Raw genomic sequence first — 25,235 nt, 5'->3', positions numbered from 1 at the left:
CGTGATGCCAATTGAGGAGCTGCTTGACCGAACGGCAGTGGTTCCACGGTCTGGAAAGTCTACGAAAACGTACGGGAGAGCGGTGTGCTGACCACATGCTCCCTCCTCAATCCCCCCGCCCCCGCCTTCATACCGCATCCGCATGTCGCCTCAAGGCAGAGAATGTCACGGCAGCCTGTAGACATCCCTTGGGCCTTCACGGCCAGAACGAGGAGCTCGTTCTTTTATACGTCCCATTCACCTACAAATTTAATGGTGTATTCTCGCTACTGCTCCATATATGCACAGTAAGCGAAATTTATTTATTTGCTATTTTTAACGGCTAACAATGAATTTACTCGAATGTGGAAGGAAGGAGAGAGTTTAGGGTCCAGTCGATGACGATGCCATCACAATCGCAGCATAAGCTTGGCAGCAGATCAACTCGTATGCCGCTTTCGGCACCAGGCTCTGTGTCGGACTCTGTGTTGTGACGTAAGGAAAGTTACGTACGAGAGCGCAGCCTCGGCGAGGACGCGGCAACAGATTCGCGACGGACAGTGGGCTGTGCCGCGCATGCGCGCATCTGCCTTGCCCGCGCGCGCGTCTTCCGCGGGGTCGCAGTCCTTTGCAGGCTCGGTCGACGTCCGCATGCATTTCCTCACCGTCTATACAGGTAGGAGCGGACGCGGGAACGGACGGCCGCGTTCGTCGCACTCTTATACTCTCGGTCCAGCGGCTATACGGCAGGAATGCAGTGACCATGTGATTAAACAACGAATACTTTTGTTGCTATTCACCGAGGAAGTTAAAAAACGATTTACTCCAATATGCATCGCTATCTATCTTAATCTAACACTCTTTATGCGACATGGACGTGAAATTTTCTTCAGTACACGGAATAACTTGCAGCCTCTAAAATATGGAGCTTTTTCGTAAAAGTGATTCCAGTTTCTTTCTTATTTCCAGCACTTTTAATTGTTGATTGTTTATATAGGGTGGAGAAAAATACAATCAGAACGTCGAAACCAACAAAACTTTCCATATAGCAGTGGGTCGGAAATTCTTCGTCGTGGCCAGCCGATGTGACCGAGCGGCTCTAGGCCCTTCAGTCGGGAACCGCGATGCTGCTACGGTCGCAGGTTCGAATCCTGCCTCGGGCATGGATGTGTGTGATGTCCTTAGGTTAGTTAGGTTTCAGTAGCTCTAAGTCTAGGGGACTGATGACCTCAGATGTTAAGTCCCATAGTGCTCAGAGCCATTTGAACCAACCTCGTCGTGGAGTTACGACCACAGGACGACAGTCAACCTGCGAAGAGCGCGTGGGCACTGGCCCAGTAAGCGAACGTGTTTTGTGGTGGTGGTGGTTAGTGTTTAACGTCCCGTCGACAACGAGGTCATTAGAGACGGAGCGCAAGCTCGGGTTAGGGAAGGATTGAGAAGGAAATCGGCTGTGCCCTTTCAAAGGAGCCATCCCGGCATTTGCCTGAAACGATTTAGGGAAATCACGGAAAACCTAAATCAGGATGGCCGGAGACGGGATGGAACCGTCGTCCTCCCGAATGCGAGTCCAGTGTGCTAACCACTGCGCCACCTCGCTCAGTAACGTGTTTTGTGACCACGATAATCATGACACGTATCCGTGAGGGTGCGCAACTTTGTAGCAAAAATTCGGGCATTTGCTGTTAAAAATGCCTCTTGAAGAAAAGGAGTGTTTAAAATTTAGTTTCTTTTCCACCATGTCTAGTTCACTCTTACCTATCTACTATTGTTGTTAGAATAAAAGTTCACTCATACTCTCTGTAAGTCGCCAAAAATTAAGACAAATGACCTTTAATTGCCATTATTCTTAATGCAGCACCTTAACAGTACCACATGTCGAATATCGCACTGCAGTGCTATTCCTGTAGTCCAGCTTACAAGTTAATGTCATTACAATAGTTTTAGCGCAGCTGGTTTAACAGTCAACATGCACCCAGTAAACTTCACAGAAAATTCGCACGGAATATAGTCTTGGATGGAAATTTATGCTTTGCCTAATACCAGCTGAAACCATTATCTTCGCCTAATTTAATCAGTAATTGTGCTCTTTATCATAATAGGCACTGGCTGTCGTAAGATAGTTTAAATGCACAATCTGCGCGCACGTCGTTGTTTGGCTGTCGTTTAATGGCCGCAGCCCCACAACAATTAATTTTCGACCCAATGCTGCTTGGAAAATTTTGCTCGATTGGATGTTCCCTAGCCTGCTCTGACCTTATTATAATGTTATTTTTCTCAAACCTGTGTAGTGCTCTAATGTCACTTGCGCACGCTGCTCATCATACATATTCTCGATGCCCACAGAATATTAAGGCCAAATGTTAATTCAGTTACGGGCATCTCACACACTCGATAAGAATAAGCGAAAAAAAGTCTTCTGCATATGTCGACACAGAGTCGAGAGTAAAATTTATTCGCATAGTTGGACCATTCTTTCTCTGTACCGGCAGTGAACGTGTTGGTCTCAACTGCGTTAAGAAGCCATAGTTTCATTTCCTCCAAGTTTCTCATGAAACGAACTGAGATTTGTAAAATTTCGTTACATTACGTGTCTTTAGCCCTTTTATTACCAAATAAAACCAGCCTCGAATCATTTCGACAGCTCACTGCTATCTTCAGATGCCTAAGTAAATATTGGAGACTGTACCGAATGTTACCAGGAGAGGAATTCACTTTTTACTCTCAGTCTCTTATTACATGATGTAATGTGACGATCGCTTGCCAAAAATAAATATAATATGTAAGTTAACAGTTCGAACGTGTAACTGTTCTGAAAAATGCACAAGAATGAGATTTGATCATAACATAAGTATGTTTAGCAGCACAGTTAACGCAGTGAACAAATTGAGATTCAAAATGGCAAAAAATTCTGATGGTTTTTAATGCAGCGTAAAATACACGTATAGGCGGATGAATGAGCAGTGTGCTACCTCAAAACGTTGTACCAATTTTACTCTGCACCTAATTTAGTGAAATTCTTAGAATCCTGTTCGTCTCACAAAAGTCATCTGAAAATATTCGGGTATTGTGGCTATAAAATCACTTATCTGGATCTACGTTTTAAAATAGCCACCTGAATAATACAGAGCGAGGTGATACAGTGGCTAAAAGCACTGGACACCCATCGCGAAGATAGTGTTTCAAATCCGCGTCTGGATGACCGGAGAGTTTGCCAATATTGCTGAAGACACATGCCAGGGTGATTCCTTCGAAAATTGCACGGCTGGTATTTTTCTCCATTCCTCTCCAGTCCAAGTTTTTGCTCCAATTCTAATGACTTCGTCGTCGACGAGGATTCAGGCACAAATATTCCCACCACCTACGTGTAATTGTTGTTATATTTATTTCACACAAGGTCTCAGTTACTCAATCAGGCTTTTCCCTATAATACTGACGGAATTAACATCTTTATCGAGGCATCTGTCTCACCTCTTTTTAACCTGAGACAGCGGTCTTAAGAGGTCGTGTGGCAGCACATTTAGACTGGAAACTTTCATAGTCTTCGTCAGGCCAGCTTGCTGGTATATAACTAAAAAGAAGACCAGGGCTACGTGAGGTATATTTTTCACTGTTAGTATCTTTTTCCGTTAAATCGTACTTTATACGAGGAGAACAACATCAAGGAAATCGATTTCACACTCCATTCGTGTTGCTCATTTGAATGTAATTTTCTGGATATTTGAACTGTCTAAAATGATTAGTACGGTAACATACTGACATTAAATTAAGTAAGGAGGGGTCCAGTGAAGTTGTTACGGTAGCCGTACGTGGACATTTTACAGACTCTCGAGAATGGGATCTTATCACAAGCAGAACGTTGTAAAAAGCATGTACACCTAACGTTAGTATACTCTGCGACAAAAATGGTTATTTTTGCCTTAAAATCACAGTAATTAACGATACGGCTAACAAGACTTCTTGTTGGTTTAAGGGTGTAGGAAGAAATGGGAATGATTAGTTTTCGAACATTTTAAACAAACGCTAGTGAGATCTCATGCGAAAAATCTGGAGTTAATTAACATTCGTTTGATACTGTAACTAATAATTAACACACACTGTATCAATAATCGAAGTTGTAGCTGTGCAGTTGTTTCGTCATGTTAAGCGTATCGTGTACTATAAATAGCCATTGACTACTCCCGTGTTCGTCCGCCTCCATAGCGTAGTAAAAGCCGGCACGGTAGCTCAGAGTGCCCTCTGTAAAATTAAAAAAAAAAAACAAAAAAAAAACTGAGTAAATGGGTCAACGATGAACTTGAACAAGCGTCATCGGACGTCCGCCCCGAACAAATACAATGATCAATAACGAAGAAAATGAGATAAAAAAAAACAAAGTGGTCAGCGTGTCTGGCGCCCGGGTTCCGTTCGCTATACTGCCCGCGATTTTTTCTTTGTTTTGTTACTGGACTGGAACGGGGTACACTTAGCCTCGTGATGTCAAGTGAGGAGCTACTTCACCGAACAGTAGCGGCTCTAAGATCTGGAACGCTGACGGCGGCCGTGAGAGCGGTATGCTGACCTCACGCCCCTCCGTACTGCATCCAATGATGCCACCATCAGAGGACGACACAGCGGTCGGTCGATCCCGATTGGCCCATCAGCGCCACAACATGGAGCTTTGCTTTGTTGGACAAACCAAGAAAGTGGTCGCGAATCGCCAGGAAGTCTCCGTTCACGCAACCATCATCGTCTGCTTTTGCGACTGAAGCACTTATCTAGTAAACGAATAGCGCTGTAGAATCACCGCCACTTGGAGAGATAAGAACAGATGAAACCTCTAGTCGCTCTGTCCTTCAACATGCGGGTTTCTGGGAATGTGTTTTTCATATAGCAACTTTGTACACAGCGTGAAAGATTTATTATACGAGCTAAAAACTGTAACTCTATGACGTGCGCACTAGTCAAAACAATTAGATGATCAGTTTGGACAAGCTGATTCACTTAACGGGAAATATTATGTCTGGCACAATTTGGAGTACATCTGCGTGAGTGAATAATGAAACATTGTTCAGCTATTAGAAATTCGGGAGTTGGGGTTGGTGGGTGCTAGTGATCACTTCCGTACAAGTGAAATGGCTCTTAGTGTGAGGAATGTGATTTCCAGAACCTCTGAGTCGACGAATCATTTCTAGAGCAGAATATTCTCAGTGAGAATGTTCAATATCAGATCCCACTAGAGGGGCCCAAAATACAGTTTCACAGATAAGGATTCACTTCCAAATAGTGGTAGGTAATGGGGGAAAATTAGGGCACATTATCGAGCAGTAGGCCTGCAGCAACAGACACGCGTTACTTCGTGTTCGCTTTCCTTCGGGTTACGCGTCAACATGCAACACAACCGTAAACAACGACATAACACAGAATACCAACCCATCTTGTCCGCAATGTCGTCCCGTAAAGATGCCCTTTTTCGTGTATACTCAGATGTTGTATGCCCCATTAAAAATTGCGTGGAGTAACATCAGAGCTGAAGACATCGAATGTAGCCGAGTTTTGCTCTCTTACCAGTCGCTACTTTTTGTCCAGCTGATAAATAACTCATTCAATTTCGAGAGAAAGCGAAACAAATCCACATTTTTCTGCGAAATATCCCAACGTAATGGTACCGGACTGATGATGTGGTAAGGACTGAAGACTGCCAGACAGATGGAACTCCACGTCATCCTGCAACCGTTCTTCGAGTGTTCTAGAATGAGAGGATGAAAATCCGAACATTTTGTCCTGCCATGTACTATAACCATTAGAGTGCGCGTCATATATGTTGGCGGCCGAGTTTAGGTTTGTTCTGCGCATCTGACGTCACAAAACACAGTCAGCCAATGAACAGAGAACGACGTTGCCAGATCTCAACTGCAGAGCAGAGCACCGACGAGTGTCTTCAGTTTTAGAAAAGTTCAGTCATAAAGTAATAGAACAAAAGCAATGTCTTGATACCAGACTTTCTTTTATAGAAAGTTTGGAAAAAGCATTCTTTATACCAATTGCTTCATATTCTATTAATTAATTAAACCAAACAAGCAATAAGTCTTCTAATTCAGGCGATAGCAAGGAAAGGTGTTTGTATCAATCTCACGAACCGCTTTTTCGCAATAAAGAACAGCGGTAATTGTTTATTTCCTATTGTACTTCGATGAATTGTGAGTAATTCATGCCGGCCGGTGTGGCCGTGCGGTTAAAGGCGCTTCAGTCTGGAACCGCGTGACCGCTACGGTCGCAGGTTCGAATCCTGCCTCGGGCATGGATGTGTGTGATGTCCTTAGGTTAGTTAGGTTTAATTAGTTCTAAGTTCTAGGCGACTGATGACCTCAGAAGTTAAGTCGCATAGTGCTCAGAGCCATTTGAACCATTTTGAGTAATTCATAATCATACCAACAGTGTTTGTCAGTATTTTGCGTGACCTTTAGATACCTCGTGGTGTTTCATCGTGGGATGAGTTGCGGTAGCGTAACGGTTAAGGCGTTGAGTTAGTAAGCGAAAGGTGTAGAATTCAAACCTTGTGTGGTGCTTATTATTTTCTTTATTTAAAAACAATATCGAAGTGTCTTACTTCACGAATTTTATTCGTTTGAATGCAATTTTTAGAAATTTCTAGTGCTTTGTCTCTTCATTAACCCTTTCGCTGCTGCAGACACGTGCTCCCTGCATTCCGCGCTGTGCGCGATTTTGTCATCACTGCACTGCTCGCGTGTGCAGACACATGGTGTTCTCACTGCCTTGACACACTTATCATTCGATTTCACAAAAACTATTTGGCTCAAAAATTAGATTTTTACACATCTTCTTGACTGATACCTTCCCCCCATAAATGACTTAATTTTGTTTCGATGTTCAACCCAGTTATTGTGCAGCATTAAATATAGTAAACCATTGCACGAAATTTTGAAGAGTTTGCAGAGGTAAATGTCCATAGAGTATACTTTCCGTATGGTCGATTTTAGTTGCCACAATGTTGAGAATGAAATGTGGACAAGATACCTAAATTGCATATAAAATTTACTGTGTAACAATATCTCATTTAATTTAAGTACCACATAGGTGTCGTATGTAATATTGAGAAATATTCCATCTTTCGCGACTGCAACAAAAGTGTGTCTGCACAGGCGAGCAGTGCAGTGACAAAATCGCGCACAGCGCGGAATGCGGGGTGCACGTCTCTGTAGCAGCGAAAGGCTTAATGCGGCCGTGGTGGCATTACTTCATGAACTGCGCGCTCCCCCCTAAACGTAAGCTTGCGAACTATGCTATACTATGGCGCTGCTTCTCTTGGCGCGTGCGTCGTCTGCAACTGGCAACGCAGCAATCTCCCGCGTCTGGGCGGGCATGCGCGAGCCGCCAAGATAAAAGAATTGAACTATAGTAATAGTTTATTTTTGTGAATGACAACCTAATCAAATCAGTTAGGTGGAGTAGGCGCTGCACTGCAAGGTAAGGACACCAATCAAAGGCCATGATCAAAGGGTGTTATGGCCTTACAAACAGAACATGTGTGGGATTCGCTTGGAAGGTGTGTTACAACTACGACAGCTTCCATTCCCCCCCCCCCCTTTTCCCAAATTATTCCAGAGCTGTAGAACATGCAGCTTCAAAGGAATCAAATGCAGAAAATAAATGCGTGGTATAATGACTGACGTTATCTCTCAATATTAGTAAGTGTAACCTACTGCGTATAACAAGGCAAAACTCCCCATTAATGGCTCTGAGCACTATGGGACTCAACTTCTGTGGTCATTAGTCCCCTAGAACTTAGAACTAGTTAAACCTAACTAACCTAAGGACATCACAAACATCCATGCCCGAGGCAGGATTCGAACCTGCGACCGTAGCGGTCTTGCGGTTCCAGACTAGGGCGCCTTTAACCGCACGGCCACTTCGGCCGGCCCCCATTAATGTACGAGTACAAAATAAATGCCCAGTCTTGGAGAGCGGTAACATCTGTCAAGTATCTGGGTGTAACTATTCAAAATGATCTCAAATGGAATGATGAGATTACGCAAGTAACGAGCAAGGCGAACTCTAGATTGCGGTTATTGGTAGAATCCTGAAGCGATGCAGTCTTTCAACAAAGGAAATTGCTTACAATACGTTAGTTCGCCCAGTCTTAGAGTATTGGTCGTCTGTATGGGACCCTTACCAGTTGGATCTGATTGAAGAGATTGAGAAGGTCGAAAGAAGAGCGGCAAGATTCGTGGCTGGTACATTTAGCCATCGCGAGAGCGTCACAAATCTCATAGAAAGTTTGAAGTGGGACACACTTGCAGATAGACGACGCTCTAAACGGAAGGGGCTGCTCACTAAATTTCGAAATCCGATCTTCGCCGAGGATGTGGAGCATATATTATTACAACCAACCTTCAAGTCACGCAATGATCGCCATTCAAAAATAAGGGAAATTAGAGCTCGTACTGAGGCGTTCGGACAGTCGTTTTTCCCTCGCGCGATCCGTGAGTGGAACAGAGAGGGATGGGGAGGGGGGGGGGCGGGGGAATATGACTTTGGCACGAATTGCGCCCTCCGCCACACACCGCTTGGTGGCTAGCGCAGTATATATGTAGATGTAGAAATACGTTTGAGGAACTTATCAATGATTTTGTGAAATTCATTCCACTCTGTTACAATCCAGGCCGGCCGAAGTGGCCGTGCGGTTAAAGGCGCTGCAGTCTGGAACCGCAAGACCGCTACGGTCGCAGGTTCGAATCCTGCCTCGGGCATGGATGTTTGTGATGTCCTTAGGTTAGTTAGGTTTAACTAGTTCTAAGTTCTAGGGGACTAATGACCTCAGCAGTTGAGTCCCATAGTGCTCAGAGCCATTTGAACCATTTTTTTGTTACAATCCAGTACTTTGTTAAGAGACGGTAGTTACGACTGATTATCCTGCTTGTGACATTCCTCAAATGCGAAAATTACTCTCACATACAAACTTTTAGACAAGAATTATAGAGACACTATATTGCACTTTTTTTAAGCGCATCTGGAAGTAAATATTTCTGTGTAGGATATCAAAGTGAGTAAAGAGCGTATATTTTCACTATGTCTTATCATATCAGATAACTGTTTTGATTGTTGTATTAAAATTGTCTAGTACAAGAGTTATTAGAGGTAGATAGGTAGAACTTAGTATTCGGTTCCATCTTGCACATGTTTTTTGAGTCATCAGTCCTCTGACAGGCTTGATGAGGCTAGTCATGACTGTTCGCCTGTGCCAACATCTTCATCCCAGAGCAGTTCTTGGACCCAACGTCTTCAATTATTTGTTGAATATATTCCAACCTCTGTATTCCACTACAGTTTTCACCGTAAGGGATTTCAAACAATTTGATCGTTTTTTCAGTTCGAGATACGAATGGTCCAGTGAGTAGCGTAGTGGCGGTGAAATGCCAATGAAGAATAAAACTTGTTTGACAGATCATAGAAAAGATTATCTGTTGTAAGCTACTCCATGAAAAAGAAGTCTGCAACAGCTGAATTAATTTTAGATTCAGTAAGTATTAGTAAGTTCAGCTTCGCTTACAGAACTTTGTGACATTAACACTAGCTGAAAAAGTATTCTTCGTCCGTGGTACTTCTTCGGAAGACATTCCTGCGTTTATCATGCACCATTCAACGCTGAAACTAAAATTTTAGATAATGCTGCAGACAGAAGAGGAGAGAGAAGAACTATTATTTTGGTTTATCAGCAAAATATTCAGATGGCACGTTAAAATTCCAGTACAATCATAGACCTGGCTACCTCGACACTTGATATGAACGTCTGAAGGATATTTCCCGGAATCAGGCGTCAGCAGTGCGTCACAATGAAGAGCAAATTACGCCAATATCTTTTACAACGCCATTTCGAAATAAAAACGGAATGTGTTTGTAATTAGTGAAGGAACGTTTAAGGAAGTGGAGGCAAAAGATGTTCTTAATCATGTCAAAAAAACTTGTTATCACAATGATATCACAACACGAATCAAGCGATCTTCTCCTCATAGATTCCGTCTGATGAGGCTCGGAACGTTTATTATGTTGACAGACCACTTAGTTGCTTGTCTGTAGCTGTGATAGCAACGTTATTCTGAGAAAGGTAAGGCGTGCTGCTGAATTTCCGCCACTGCCAGGGGTCTGTAATCGCTACCGTACAATGTTATGTTCCGCTACACGGTGCGTGTTGAATTGATATTTACATTTGGTCTCAATTTTGCGTGAATAATTAGGTCATTTGACTAGATAAAAATCTCAAACTTCTTCTGGTGCCCACCTTCGAAAAAATGTAAAGAATGGCATTGTGTCCAACAGCCTGTTAGTTTCCACGAGAACTGTATGGGGAAATACAACGAGGGGACTTCAAAAAGTAAGTTACACAGTATTATGACAGGCCAATTAACTTTTACTGAATGCACACATATGCACGACACTATTTTTCATTATAATCACCAAGTGTCTGTAAACAACGGCCGGAACGCTTTACCAATCGCTCACTTTCTCGACGACAGGAATCCGCTCCTGCGTCACGGAGCCATTTGTTAACCGCTGCTATTGCTGCTAATCAATTCCTGGACATTACCATCAGTGGTCGATGTCGATGACCTCCCTACCCGATTAACATCTGTCACGTCTGCGCCCCTTGGTCAGTTTGTTGGATCATTTCACTACAGCTGGACACGGAACTGAATTTGGTCCATACATCGCCAGAATTTCACGGGGAATCTGTTTGCATTTTAGACGTTTTGTCCACAAGAATCGTATTGTCACGTGTGCTTCAACTTTGTAGTACGCTTCCAGTTGCCGCGCCATTTCATTCGCACACTGTTATGCACCTGTAGCAGTGCCGTAGCAGAGCTGTGCCTGCGGAAAACCCGGCGCATGTACTCACTCTTAACGATGCGGCACTCTTGTTGCGCAGCGGTCCTGGCGAGGCCCACGAGCAAGACAGGCCGTGGCGTGTACGTCACAGCACGACACACTGCAGGTCTTACGACTGCCAGCAGATGTCTCCAGCAGGGAGCGAGTAACTATTTCAGACGAATTTAAATATTCTCGACTGCTTGTTTAAATGTATGCAAGTTCTCGATACCACATGACAAAATTAAGACCTTTAGTGGGTACATTTTCAATTAAATATTGATTTCCCGTGGGCCCAGCACGGAGCCTAGCGTTCGCGAAGTGTGGCGAACAAGCCGATTAGTGTGACGTCACAAGTTCGTTGTAGGGCCTGTGTATCTCGTTCGCCCCGGGTCTTGGCGTGGGACGTCATGCCTAACTTACTGTATGAAGTCCACTCGCAGACACTTTCGTACCTGTACTCGTTCTCAAATGCACAATGGATGTGGAAACACCAACCTCGTAAGTCGTTTACAGCAGAAATCACAAGGCATGCACGGCGTAGTCGATGAGGTGGCTACATCCATTGTACATTTGAGAATGAGCACACGATCGAAACTATCTAGTACTACTTAAAAAAGTAATCATTTAAACAGTCTGATGGAAACTCAACATTGTCCTGTTCATGCGTGTGTGTGCGAGAGAAAGAGAAATGGCGGGGAGGGGGCGGGGGGTGAGGGAGGGAACGACGCAGGCAAGAAGATGGAGGGGAAGAGAAGGAGGGATGATTAGTGTTCAGTGTCACTCTGGCCACAGAGCACAAGCTGTGATAAGAGAAGGACGAGGAAGCAAAACAACCACCTACTTTTTAATCATATTGAGGTTGAAGCTCGTCTGTCCCTGCTTGTTTACAAATACATACATCAAAAAAGTTTTGCATCACCCCGGTTCCCAGAGCTCCTGAAGATAGACGTTGACTGTGGATATTGTATCAAAGACATAGTCCCTTTGACTGTTCACAGATGTCACTAAACCCGCCCAAAGATGTAAACGATAATGCACGAGCAGCACCTGTTAGACGGAGGGGGTCCGACAACCGATCAGTTCCAGTCATTCCACCAGGAAGGAGGTACACGGCTCGTGTTGTCTGTAGTTCAACCACGGCTAGACAGACTGTCAATACCGCGATTCTATCGCGTCCGCATTGTTACTTTGTGCCAAGAAGGGCTCTCAGCAAGGGACGTGTCCAGGCGTCTCGGAGTGAACTAGAGCGATGTTGTTCGGACTTGGAGGAGAAACAGAGAGATAGGAACTGTCGAGGACATGCCTCGCTCAGGCCGCCCAAGGACTACTATTGCAGTGGTTGACTGCTACTAACGGATTATGGCTCGGAGGAACCCTGACAGCAACACCACCATGTTGAATATTGCTTTTCGTGCAGCCACAGGACGTCGTGTTACGACTCAAACTGTGCGCAATAGGCTCCATGAAGCGCAACTTCACTCCCGACGTCCATGGCGAGGTCCATCTTCGCTACCACGACACTATACAGCCCGGTACAGATGGGCCCAATAACAGACCGAATCGACCGCTCACGATTGGCGTCATGTTCTCTTCACCGATGAGTGTCGCATATGCCTTCAACCAGACAATCGTCGGAGACTCGTTTGGAGACAACTCAATCAGGCTGAACGCCTTAGACACACTGTCCAGCGAGAGCAGCAAGGTGCTGGTTCCCTGATGATTTAGGGTGGCATTATGGGGGGGGGGGGGCTAGGTACGCCACTGGTGGTCATGGAAGGCGCCGTAACGGGTGTACGATACGTGAATGCCATCCTCAGATCGATAGTGCAACCATATCGGCAGCATAATGGCGAAGCATTTGTCTTCATTGGCGGCAATTCGCGCCCCCATCGTCCACATATTGTGAATGAGTTCCTTCAGGATAAAGACGTCGCTCGACTAGAGTGGTCAGCATGTTCTCCAGACATGAACCCCATCGAACAATCCTGTCATGGATTGAAAAGGATTGTTTATGGGCGACGTGACCCTCCAAGCACTCTGAGAGATCTACGTTGAATGGCCGTTGAGGAGTGGGACAATCTGGACCAACAGTGCCTTGATGAACTTGTGGGTAGTGTGCCATGACGAATACAGGCATGCATCAATGCAAGAGGACGTGCTACTGGGTATTAGAGGTATCGGTGTTTAGAGCAATCTGGACCACCATCTCTGAAGCTCTCGCCTTATGGTGGTACAACATTCAATGTGTCGGTTTCATGAGCAATAAACAGGGCGGAAATGATCTTTATGTTGATTTCTATTCCAATTTTCTGTACAGGCTCCGGAACTCTCGGAACCGAGGTGATGCAAAACTTTTTTTTATTTGTGTAGATTTGTTTTTGGAGAGGGTCTGCCTTGAGAAAACACCATTTCCTTATTTTTCTTTTTATTCCCAAGACATATTTCGCAGAAGTTACACCGTCATCAGGAGGTTTTATGCTATTTTTTTACGAAACAGGTAAAATGCTTTTTACTACAAACACACATATAAATTTGAGTTTCCAAAGTCAGTATTTACATATTTGAAAAAACGGATAAGATTTTATATATATAATCTTGTTACCACATTCTGTGGATTTCCTGGATTTTACGTAATTCAATGTTCTTCTTCTGTTTCACAGTTTGTCTTCTGCAACCATATAGAACTTAACGTAGACCAGTTCTATATGGGCCGGCCGGGGTGGCCGAGCGGTTCTAGGCGCTTCAGTCCGGAACCGCGCTGCTGCTACGGTCGCAGGTTCGAATCCTGCCTCGGGCATGGATGTGTGTGGTGTCCTTAGGTTATTTAGGTTTAAGTAGTTCTAAGTTCTAGGGCACTGATGACCTCAGAAGTTAAGTCCCATAGTGCTCAGAGCCATTTGAACCATTTTTTCTATATGGCTGCAGATGACGAACTGTCAAACAGGACAACCACACTGAATTACATAAAATCCATGAAATCCACAGCATGTGGTAATATATATATATATATATATATATATATATATATATATATAATTTTATCGTTTTTTGCATATGTAAATACTGACTTTACGAACTTAAATGTATGTATGTAATAGTAGTAAAAAGTATTTTTTCTGTTTTATAGAAGATAACACAAAACCCACTGCTGATGCTGTAACTTCAGCAAAACATGTTTGGGGAATAAAAAGAAAAATAAGAAAATTGTGTTTTGTTCAAGGCAGACCCTCTCCAAAAACAAATCTAACTTAGTTTTTAAAGGAACCTTCCAAACAATTTAATCAAGAGATTTAGAGAAACCACGGAAAACGTCAATTTTAATGGCCGGTTGGGGATTCCACAGAGGGAAGTTGAAATGGGGCCTCCCGGCCAACAATGCCATACGATCATTTCATTTTTTTTTTTCATTGCACAAAACGTTTCCATCGACGCACACTGATCGTTGTTAAATTATCAAACACTGTTTACTTTCCCAAACGAATGCCATGCGACCACTGCCAGAGAAATCTCTGATCAACGCTTACTGGTCTTCGTTTAACATACACTCGGCCAATTTCATTGTGAAGGGATTATCACCCAGGCGAGAAATGGGAAGTTATTGCTGAGAATGCGGGCTGATACAGTGACAAAAATACACAGCAATGATTGGAAGTGCTCTACGAATACCACCATGGACTTCCTCTTCTAGTAACTTTGTGTGTGAGGACACAATTTGGCATTCAAATCGGACAATCTCAAGTCGTGTCCTCTCTTCTCTGTAAGCGCAATACCTCCGGATACCTGAAGTAACATATCAGCAAGTTATTCGTGACTTCGAACCATTTTAAAAACTGTGATCACTCTAGACATTACAGCTTTTTTTAATATCTTGTGTTCCTGATTTTATCTGGCATATTACACTGTTTGCACTCGATCAATCTTACCGGATCACGGAGAGTTGTAACTTATCTTTGAAGCAGAATAGCTACAGTCTGGAACCGCGCGACCTCTACGGTCGCAGGTTCGAATCCTGCCTCGGGCATGGATGTGTGTGTTGTCCTTAGGTTAGTTAGGTTTAAGTAGTTCTAAGTTCTAGGGGACTTATGACTTCAGCAGTTGAGTCCCATAGTGCTCAGAGCCATTTGAACCATTTTTTTGAAGCAGAATAGTGCAGCCATAATCCAACGGAAGAAATGTCGTGTACGCCATCTGCGTATAGCGTTCACTTTACTGCACGAGATTCCGTATTTTAATCGCTTCCGTAGGTTTTGACAAGACATAGTCGGAGAAACAGTCTGACACTGGACTAAACAGCAACAGGAGACGACCTAGCGATACAACCAAGCTGGTCAGCGCATCAAGCCAATGGATGTTCATCCAATACAAAGACTTGATCCTGGCCTGGTTTTCCCCCAGATTCACAAACTAGCAGTTTTATACTATATTGACAGTTCACTCGGAATGTTAACTGTTTCCATGTAGCAGCCCCATTTGAACTTATTACGTTTATTTAGAGAGTATAAGAACTCTGCGAATCATTCACATGACACTATTACGTTTTAGTGTGCATGTAGCATCAATAGATGGCAGCTCCTACTGGATGGCCAGAACGCTCACTAGTCGCAGCAAGCAGAAGGAAGTAACTCATGCTGTAGATGTTTGAGCTGATCTACGTTCCAATAATATAATAATTTGATGGTTAGTTGCAGTTTATTCTTATTTTCATACGATAGCGCTCCGTCATCAGGCCACAAGTGGCCCATCGGGACCTTCCGTCCGCCGTGTCATCCTCAGCTGAGGATGCGGATAGGAGGAGGGTGTGGTCAGTCAGAACGCCGCTCTCCCTATCGTTACGATGGTTTTCTTTGACCGGAGTCGCTACTATTCGGTCGAGTAGCTTCTCAATTGGCATCACGAGGCTGAGTGCACCCCGAAAAATGGCAACAGCACATGGCGGCCCGAATGGTCACCCATCCAAGGGCCGGTCACACCCGACAGCGCTTAACTGCGGTGGTCTGACGGGAACCGCTGTATCCACTGCGGCAAGGCCATTGCCCCTCATATGATAGAGGTTTATGTATATTGAGAGACAAACACTTATATGAGGCACCTTAGTAACGATATCAGATTCTGTAACAGGCGAGTACTTTTGGTGAGTTCCAAATGGACCCACTGGGAGAAAGTGGACGCAAAGTAAGGTTACGATGGGAAATGTTAAATTTGTGAATTAAGTGGATATATTACTTTCAGATGTCCGGGTTATGCGATAAAATGATTCTGGAGTTTCTAAAACAATGTTCAGATGTGTGTGAAATCTTACGGGACTTAACTGCTAAGGTCATCAGTCCTTAAGCTTACACACTACTTAACCAAAATTATTCTAAGGACAAACACACACACCCATGCCCGCGGGAGGACTCGAACCTCCGCGGGTACCAGCTGCACAGTCCATGACTGCAGCGCCTCAGACCGCTTGGCTAATCCCTCGCGGCTCTAGAGTGTCTGACGAATGGTGATATACGTGGTGAGGAGTTGTTTTTGGCGGTTTTGATGAATACTGTGAAACTAACATTACCACGGAAAACATGCAAGATATACCTGAGGATTCCTTAGTGACGAGGGAAAAAACACTAATCTGAATATGTCTCTGATCTGTCTGTCATTCTTTATCATCTGTCTGTCATTCATTATACGACTGCTTCAGGTACTTCTAACAAGTAACCTACTGATCTACGTAACGTTTCATTAGTGCATAAGCTTAGTGTAACACAGAAAAAGAGAAGTACAGTGGTAGTAAAATTCAGAAGCTGTGATTTTGGTGTGTCTAAACTTGATACTCTCAGAAGGTCCTCACAGATCTGTCTCATCCAATTTTTGAAAAAATAATTAAATTAATGTTTTGTGTAAATGAGACTATCTGAAAAAGACATAAATCAAAATGATGTTTTTAAAGAACCCCATAATTCTGGCTAAATGGTTAAGTGGCGCGTACGGTAATGCATATGTATGGGTTTAGTTGTTATTGCGGGGAAAGAAGAAAGATTTACGTGACAATATGGGCTTGGTAGAAGCCAAAAGACAGAATAAAGGCTAACTGAATTCTGCAGTTAATTTCAGCGAGTAACAGAGAGTATGTCCGCTGTTGTTTTCTGTCCGCTGTTGTTTTCTATCTACACAAATGATCTTTTGGATAGGGTGGATAGCAATGTGCGGCTGTTTGCTGATGATGCTGTGGTGTACGGGAAGCTGTCGTCGTTGAGTGACTGTAGGAGGATACAAGATGACTTGGACAGGATTTGTGATTGGTGTAAAGAATGGCAGCTAACTCTAAATATAGATAAATGTAAATTAATGCAGATGAATAGGAAAAAGAATCCCGTAATGTTTGAATACTCCATTAGTAGTGTAGCGCTTGACACAGTCACGTCGATTAAATATTTGGGCGTAAATTTGCAGAGCGATATGAAGTGGGACAAGCATGTAATGGCAGTTGTGGGTAAGGCGGACAGTCGTCTTCGGTTCATTGGTAGAATTTTGGGAAAATGTGGTTCATCTGTAAAGGGGACCGCTTATAAAACACTAATACGACCTATTCTTGAGTACTGCTAGAGCGTTTGGGATCTCTATCAGGTCGGATTGAGGGAGGACATAGAAGCAATTCAGAGGCGGGCTGCTAGATTTGCTACTGGTAGGTTTGATCATCACGCGAGTGTTACGGAAATGCTTCAGAACTCGGGTGGGAGTCTCTAGAGGAAAGGTGGCGTTCTTTTCGTGAATCGCTACTGAGGAAATTTAGAGAACCAGCATTTGATGCTGACTGCAGTACAATTTTACTGCCGCCAACTTACATTTCGCGGAAAGACCACAAAGATAAGATAAGAGAGATTAGGGCTTGTAGAGAGGCAATAGGCAGTCATTTTTCCCTCGTTCTGTTTGGGAGTGGAACAGGGAGAGAACATGCTAGTTGTGGTACGAGGTACCCTCCGCCACGCACCGTATGGTGGATTGCGGAGTATGTATGTAGATGTAGATGTATGTGGAATGAGGAGATTCTCCACATAATGGGCTAAGAAAGGGACATGTGGATGGCACTGACAAGAAAGGACAGACTGACAGGACATCTGTTAAGATGTACTAGAGGGAGCTGCAGAGGGTGAAAACTGTAGGGGAAGACAGAGACTGCAATATATCCAAAAAAATAGCGAGGAAGTACTACTCGGAGGTGAGGACGTTGGCACAGGAAAGGAATTTGTGGCGAACCGGGCCGCGCCAAACCAGTCAGAAGGCTGATGACGTAAAAAAAAATAGCGGGGAAAGGGGTAGAGAAGCGAGCCGGTCGCGGCTGGCTGCACGGCGAGTGGTGGTGGTGCCAGCCGGCGTCCTCCGGCAGCGCTGGCTCGCCTTCCTCCGCTCTTATCGTCGCCATCGACCTCTATCGGCGTCGCGGCGCCTGCCTTTGTGGGTTCTGCGCCGCACGACGCGGCCGCCCGCGCACGACCTACTTGTGCGATAGCGCCAGCTCTGACACCCACCACCGCCGTTCGTCCCAGCTCTGTGCCGCGTTCGCTGTTCTCACACAACTGATCGCACTTCAACACAGACGAACCGTGGGGTCGAATAGAAGCTACACAGGGCGGTTCCGTGAACACGTTACAAACTTTCATGGCCGAAGGAGAAGGGTAAATGTGTCAATTTAAGGTAACGGCAGTGCGTTTTCTTGTTGTTTAAAGATGACAACACGCAGATCTCAAATATATGGCGGAGCCACCAGCCCTAATACGTCAGAAAGGTAAAGACTACTATCCAGATTATCGATTATGCGAACGAGAGGTGATCGTATTGTTTACCCAATGGCACTGCACACCAACACGCCAGCCGGCCGTTTTGGGCGAGCGGTTCTAGTCGCTTCAGTCTGGAACCGCGCTGCTGCTACGGTCGCAGGTTCGAATCCTGCCTCGGGCATGGATGTGCGTGATGTCCTTAGGTAAGTTACGTTTAAGTAGTTCTAAGTCTAGGGGACTGATCACCTCCGATGTTAAGTCCCATAGTGCTCAGAGCCATTTGAACCGACACGCCAGTATTGTAAGACGACCTCGAATGCAGTCTGGCAATGCTCATTCCCCTCGGAGCCTCCACACACGGATACAATCGCCGTGATGTTATTCAGGACGACGTGTACGCAGTGTCCTGCGTCCAGTGTTGATGGGCCCCCTACTGCCGCCACACCTCTCCTGCCACCGCAACAAGGGGAGCCGCAACAATAGTCGGCGCGCTGACAGTCGATGGAACTCCAAAAGCCGTCGCATTGTCCATATGGATACTTACCTTGTTGCAAACGACTCTAGTTCAAGTTGTGCGACGTGGCTGTACGACCCTACACAGCTGAGCGAACAATATCATCACGTGTTACAAGTAATATGTCATACTCTTGGGCGTTGGTCTCGATTAGACGCGATCCTGCTGCTGTCAAATTCTGATACGTACTGGGTTCAAATGGTTCTAAGCACCATGGGACTTAACATCTGAGGTCATCAGTCCCCTAGACTTAGAACTATTTAAACCTAACTAACCTAAGGACAACACACCCATCCATGCAAGAGCCAGGATTCGAACCTGCGACCGTAGCAGCAGCGCGGCTCCGGACTGAAGCGCCTAGAACCGCTCGGCCACAGCGGCCGGCTCTACGTGCTGGGAGACGTTTCTCCTTCTTAAAGTAAACATTGCCTGATCTTCACACAAATAACACATTCTAATGCGATCTCTGAATGATATTGCTTTATTTACAGAATGTAGATGGTGTTGCTTCTACCTGCTTAGTGCGGTTGCAGTGATATGCTAATAATTCGCATATCCACCCACTCTTGTACTAATGCAGATTACACTTCATTCCAATTTCACGACGGTTGGATAACATCTTCGTGGTGTTGTAATTTTAATGCCAAGCAGTGCATTTTTGTAAGTCATAGATGAGCTACATATTATTCTGCCCTGGCGATAGTTCACAGCATTGCAGTATTGGCTTAGAGTTATGTTGCAACAATGGTCCCAGTGACGAACACCAATACCGTTTTCGATGTACTAAATAAACACTCGAGTCACCTAGAACAATAGAATCGTCTGCAAGTGTGGCAGAACTAGCTTTTCCTTAAATTATTGAATGAGAATGGCAACGCACTTTAGCTCATCGTAAGGCTTTCGTTAACGTCTACAGTACAGTCAGATTAATGTGACCATCGCGTATGTTCGACGTCAGCATGCAATAACTACTCATAGACTGCAAGTGGCTGCACTAGCAGTGGAGGGTGCACAAAGCACGTTGGGGGAGATGCGGAAAAAGAATGCAGTCATTGTCGTATGCGAAAGCGAAATGGGCATGATCAATGGCTTTCGGACCAAGGGTGGAAGCAGCCCCGAAACGAATAAGTTTGTGACTCTTCACGTGCCCCCGTGATTAAAATAAACTACGCATGGAAAAATGGCGTTATCCAAAACCTTCATGGCCATAAGTGACAAGGGTGAACGAACGCTACGAATATGTGTACGGGTGGACAGACGTGCAACTGTTGAGTAACTGACCGCCCAGGTGAAGCAAGGGGCTACCAACAGTGTCTCCTCATCGACCGATCGGCAAACGTTGCTTCGTATGGGACTTCGCAGCAGGTGTCCGGCTCATGTACTCACGCTGACTGCTGCTCGTCAATACCGGAACTTCACGTCCACTGAGTGGCGACTGGTGGCCTTTCCAAATGAATCGCGTTTTGTGCTCCATCTGACGTCGTTGGTTTGTACGGAGTGAAACGTCTGAAAGCAAATTCGTTGCAACAGTCGTCGGAAGGGTCCAGACCGGAGGAGGGAGCATTATGGTCTGGGGAATTTTTCGTAGTATTCCCTGTGTGATTTCGTTATGTCCACCCTTACATGCAGTTATGTTTTCTTCGGCACAATGGCATCTACCAGCAGGACCATGCAAGGTGTCACACAGCTCACAGTGTATGTGTATGGTTCTAAGAGCATCAGGATGCGTTTTCCGTACTCCCCGGGCCACCAAACTCCCCGAATTTAGACCCGGTCGAGAATCTGCGGGACCTCCTCGATCGCGCTGCTCGCAACATGAATCGTTAACCGAGAAACCTAGCACAGCTGGCCACGGCACTGGAATCGGCATGGCTCCACATCCCTTTCGGTACCTTCCAGAAACTCAGTAACTCTCTTCGTGCACGTCTCGCAGCGGCCCGCGCTAAAAAATGTGGTTATTCAGGCTTTTGACAGGGCGTCACATTAATCTGACTAGACAGAGTATTTATACAGGATGTCCCAGGAGGAGTGGTCAGTATTCGGAAACATGGCAGAAACGACCGTTCGAAACAAAACAACAACAACAAAAATTTAAAAAATCAAGTAAACATTGACTCTAAAATGCATACTTGAATGGCTATGAGGACTTTTTCATATTCGATATTGTGAAACAAATCTCTTCTACTGCAAGCTCTTTGCTATATCTGTATTTTGAAACGATTTAGTATGGACCAAAACAAGAAAACTAGTCTAGTAAACATGGTCTCTAAAATTCATAACGTAAGAGCTGTGAGCTCTTGTTCACTAGAAGAGATGTGTTTCACGGTAGCGAAGATGAATAAGCGCTCGTACCCGTAAAGGTAGTGTTTTGGAGTCCATGTTTACTAGACTTTTTACTCAGAATGGTCGTTCCTGTCATATCCCTGATCAGTCCTCCCGGGACACCGTTTATATATTGAGCTCCGGCAATAGAGCCCTCGCTTGCATTAATTCATTACAATCTTCACAGTACTTCATAAGAAAGTAGATATTGCCAAGTAGGTACATTTCTGCTAGCGATATAAATTAAATGAGCGTATTACCTGTGCCAATAATGTCTTTTTAATACGTCCCCCGTTCAAAAAAAATCGATAGAACACTGGTAATGACATCATTTCAAATATCACAGAGCAATTTCCGAAACAGCTGCTTAGTAACGTTGTGTATATGATGAAAAAACTTTAGAAGTAGGCCTTTTTCGCACAGTGTTGTTAGCAAATAGCTGTACAAGTAATTTTGTACCACTGGTTTTAATATTTCTATGTCATTACTTCACCATCCATGATAGTAGTTGTAGGACAGGGAATCGACATCGGCGCCCAGACGAGTATGAAAGATGGTGATTGTAGCTCGTATGACTCGTAAATGCTGTTCAGAAAATGCCGTATTAAGAATGAAATAGGAATTCCTTAACTACTTGTTAGCCATAGACGTCTTATCGCGTTAGCGCATGACATACTAAATCGAAAAGGATACTTTCAGTGGAAAAACATTTCTGTAGCCTGTGGAAAAATTGGAAGTTGCTTCTACATCTGGTGAATATGGAGGATGTGTCAAAATTTCGAATTCTAATCTCCAGCGTTTCCCTTTCCAAAAGAAACTCTGCTGGCCGATGCATTCTGCTGATGGAACGTTCCTTTTTCAGTTGCAATCCTTGCATTTTCATAAGTATTTTTTCTTTTGTTTCTGAATTAATACTATGACCATCCTCTGAGCATACCGAGAAAATTCCGTCGCCATAATAAAATTACAAACATCTGTTTGTAACTTTTATGAAAAGTTGACGTTCGATCACCAAAATGTGATGAAATAAATTTTCTCTCTCACGAGCTGTTGCCAGTTTGGAGGTCTGGGCAACAAGCCATCTAATTAGTGGCCCTCCAGAGTTCTAACTATTGTCTGCAGAGCAGCCCCTTACGCCGTCACAGCACATTATCGAGTGGCCGCTAACAGCTTTATTCCCGTGCGAATAGGTCTGTCATTGGCGAGTTTACCCTTGGTCGTGACTCTGGTACCGAGCGCTCACTGCTTGCTAGTTAGTGAGTCCATTGTGTTGAATGTGTCATTATTGGTCCCTTCACGCAGCACACGTTCTGCGAAAAATGACCTGGTTCCTTAGTCTTCTTATATTTCTATGTTACATTACAAAGAATTAACGGTACACATCAATTTCGTAGCTGTTTTTTGGTCTCCTCTTTCCTTAAATTTATTAAATAGCTGGCTGATATCTGGTTTCCACCAGGATACTTGCTCAGATGAATAACTGCATGTCGCTCTGTAGAATACCTAAGACCAGGAGGAAGTCCCTAATCGTAGGCATTCTAAAACCTGGTAAAGAACCAGATGACCCTAAGAGCTACAAGCTAGCTTCATTACCATCCTTTATTTATAAAATTTCCGAAAGGATATGATATCAACAGGCTCGCAGAAATACTGAAGCATCTTCTGATCCCACAACAAGCTGGCTTCATAGAAGGCAAATGTCGCACATTGCAGGTATTTAAACCAACGCGGCACATCGAGGATGGATTCGAGGAAAGAAGAAACACTGAGGCTGTGTTCCTAGATGTATCAGCTGATCACGACACAGTCAATCAGCTCTTGCTCCTACGCAAAAAAGATTCAAACCAAGTAAGGACTAGAGCATGACACAACCGATTGGAAATCACCTCCACAGTAGAAGACCGTTTGTTGATTTCCAAGAGCAAAGAAGATGGTGGAGAACACAGAAGAATGACTTACCGCAGGGTAGTGTACTTGGCTCCATTGCTTTTCAACATCTATACTAATGATCAGCCACCCACTGTCAGAAGGCACTCAAAGCTTTATATACACAGATGACTGTGGCATTACAGCCCACGCAAATAACTTTGAGACCGTCTAAAAGAAATTACCAGAAGCTCTTGAACTACTGGCTGTCTATTACAAGGAAAACTAACACAAACCTAACCCGTCGAAGACACAAACATGTGTTTCTCACCCGAGAAATTGACAACCGTCAAAGACGCTACAAGTAGCATGGGAGGGGAAACGACTAGAGCATTGCACAACCCCAAAATACTTGGTATCACATTAGGTAGAGCACTAACGTATGAGAAACATTGAATGAACACGAATCATAAAGTAGCTGCTACAAACAACATCTTGTGTAAACATGGAAACACTACATGGGCTGCACAACCCGTATCGATATCTACATCTAAATCTACATTGATACTCTGCAAATAACATTTAAGTGTCTGGCAGAGGGTTCATCGAACCACCTTCACAATTCTTTATTATTATAATCTCGTATAGTGCTCGGAAAGAACTAACAGCTACATCTTTCTGTGCTGCTCTTCTTTGAACTTTTTCAATGTACACCGTCAATCATATCTGATAAGGATCCGACATCGTGCAGCAGTATTCTAAAAGACAGCGGACAAGCGTAGTGTAGGCAGTCTCTTTAGTAAATCTGTTATTTTTCTAAGCGTCCTGCCAAAAAACGCAGTCTTTGATTAGCCTTCTCCACAACATTTTCTATGTGTTCCAATTTAAGTTGTTCGTAACTGTGATTCCTAGGTATTTAGTTGAATTTAAGGCCTTTAGATTTGACTTATTTATCGTGTAATCGAAGTTAAACGGATTTCTTTTAGCACTTACGTGCATGATCTCACACTTTTCGTTACTTAGGGTCAATTGCCAATTTTTGCACCATACAGATATCTTTTCTAAATCGTTTTGCAAATTTTTTTTATCTTCTGATGACCTTACTAGTTAACAACCGACAGCGTCATCTGCAAACAACCCAAGACGGCTACTCAGATTGTCTCTCAAATTGTTTATTGGGAGCAAATGCGTTAGTTCTCCGAGGAGAAACTCTTTCGTTGGTATGTTCTGCAGCACAATATTGCGCACTGGTTTGGCTCCGTAGCGCTCATGTGAAGAAGGTTGACGCTCATTGGAGTGCAGCTATGAGAACCATTAATGGTACAGTCAGATCTACACCTACATGCTGGCTACCAATACCATCGAACATCTATCCAGCTCATTTTCGTAGAAAAGGCTCTCTCTACAATCTTTGCCATCAAGTTTCTAAAAGTGAATCAATCCCTCTTCACGAAGATTTACTCTCGTTCTCTCGGAAACGCCTCAGATCCAGGAAAGCAGCAAAGGAAGGAGTTCAAATGCTCTCCACTGGGTTCAGCCGGGACTTTATATGGATTCCTCACCGTTTACTCGAGTTTGTATCTTTTATCGCTGTGTTACAAAGGAGTTTGTGATGTGACGGCGTTGTGTCTAATGTGACACCATGGTATTTTGGCTTAACGTTGTATTTGACTAGGCCAAGAGAGCCAAACCGCAGGCTGATCTTGGGTTGGGCGATGCTAGACGATTAGAGAGGTGAAAAAGACATATTTACGTTTTACAAATGTTATGTCTAAGATACCATGATCCGAAGAGTTTAGTGAGGCTATTTGTTAGGTGTTTTTCACATTCAGAAATATCTTCACTCTGATATGACATTGGAAGGTCATCTGCACGTTGGGATTTCCGGGAGGTCAAGTTCAGCAGGTCTGCTGTGTAGAGACTGAATA

At 44.1% G+C, this 25,235-nt stretch overlaps 1 protein-coding gene across 3 annotated transcripts in view; it reads left to right on the top strand.

Annotated features, from left to right (window-relative positions):
* LOC126234583 (sodium/hydrogen exchanger 9B2-like) overlaps positions 1 to 25,235 on the top strand; it is a 547,662-nt gene that overhangs the window by 331,119 nt on the left and 191,308 nt on the right. Inside the window, exon 1 of one of the 3 annotated variants that reach the window (XM_049943296.1) lies at positions 620 to 655. The exons of the other annotated variants lie outside the window; for them this stretch is intronic. Within the exon in view, the coding sequence (XP_049799253.1) occupies positions 631 to 655 (25 nt within the window). The 5' untranslated portion in view covers positions 620 to 630. Of the gene's footprint in view, positions 1 to 619; positions 656 to 25,235 lie in introns of those variants that run through there. 3 annotated transcript variants of the gene reach the window in all.

The sequence above is a fragment of the Schistocerca nitens genome, chromosome 2 (assembly GCF_023898315.1).
Source record: "Schistocerca nitens isolate TAMUIC-IGC-003100 chromosome 2, iqSchNite1.1, whole genome shotgun sequence".
NCBI lineage: Eukaryota > Metazoa > Arthropoda > Insecta > Orthoptera > Acrididae > Schistocerca > Schistocerca nitens.
The sequence above is the reverse complement of the archived record's forward strand: the minus strand, read 5'-3'. Positions and strand labels throughout refer to the sequence as shown.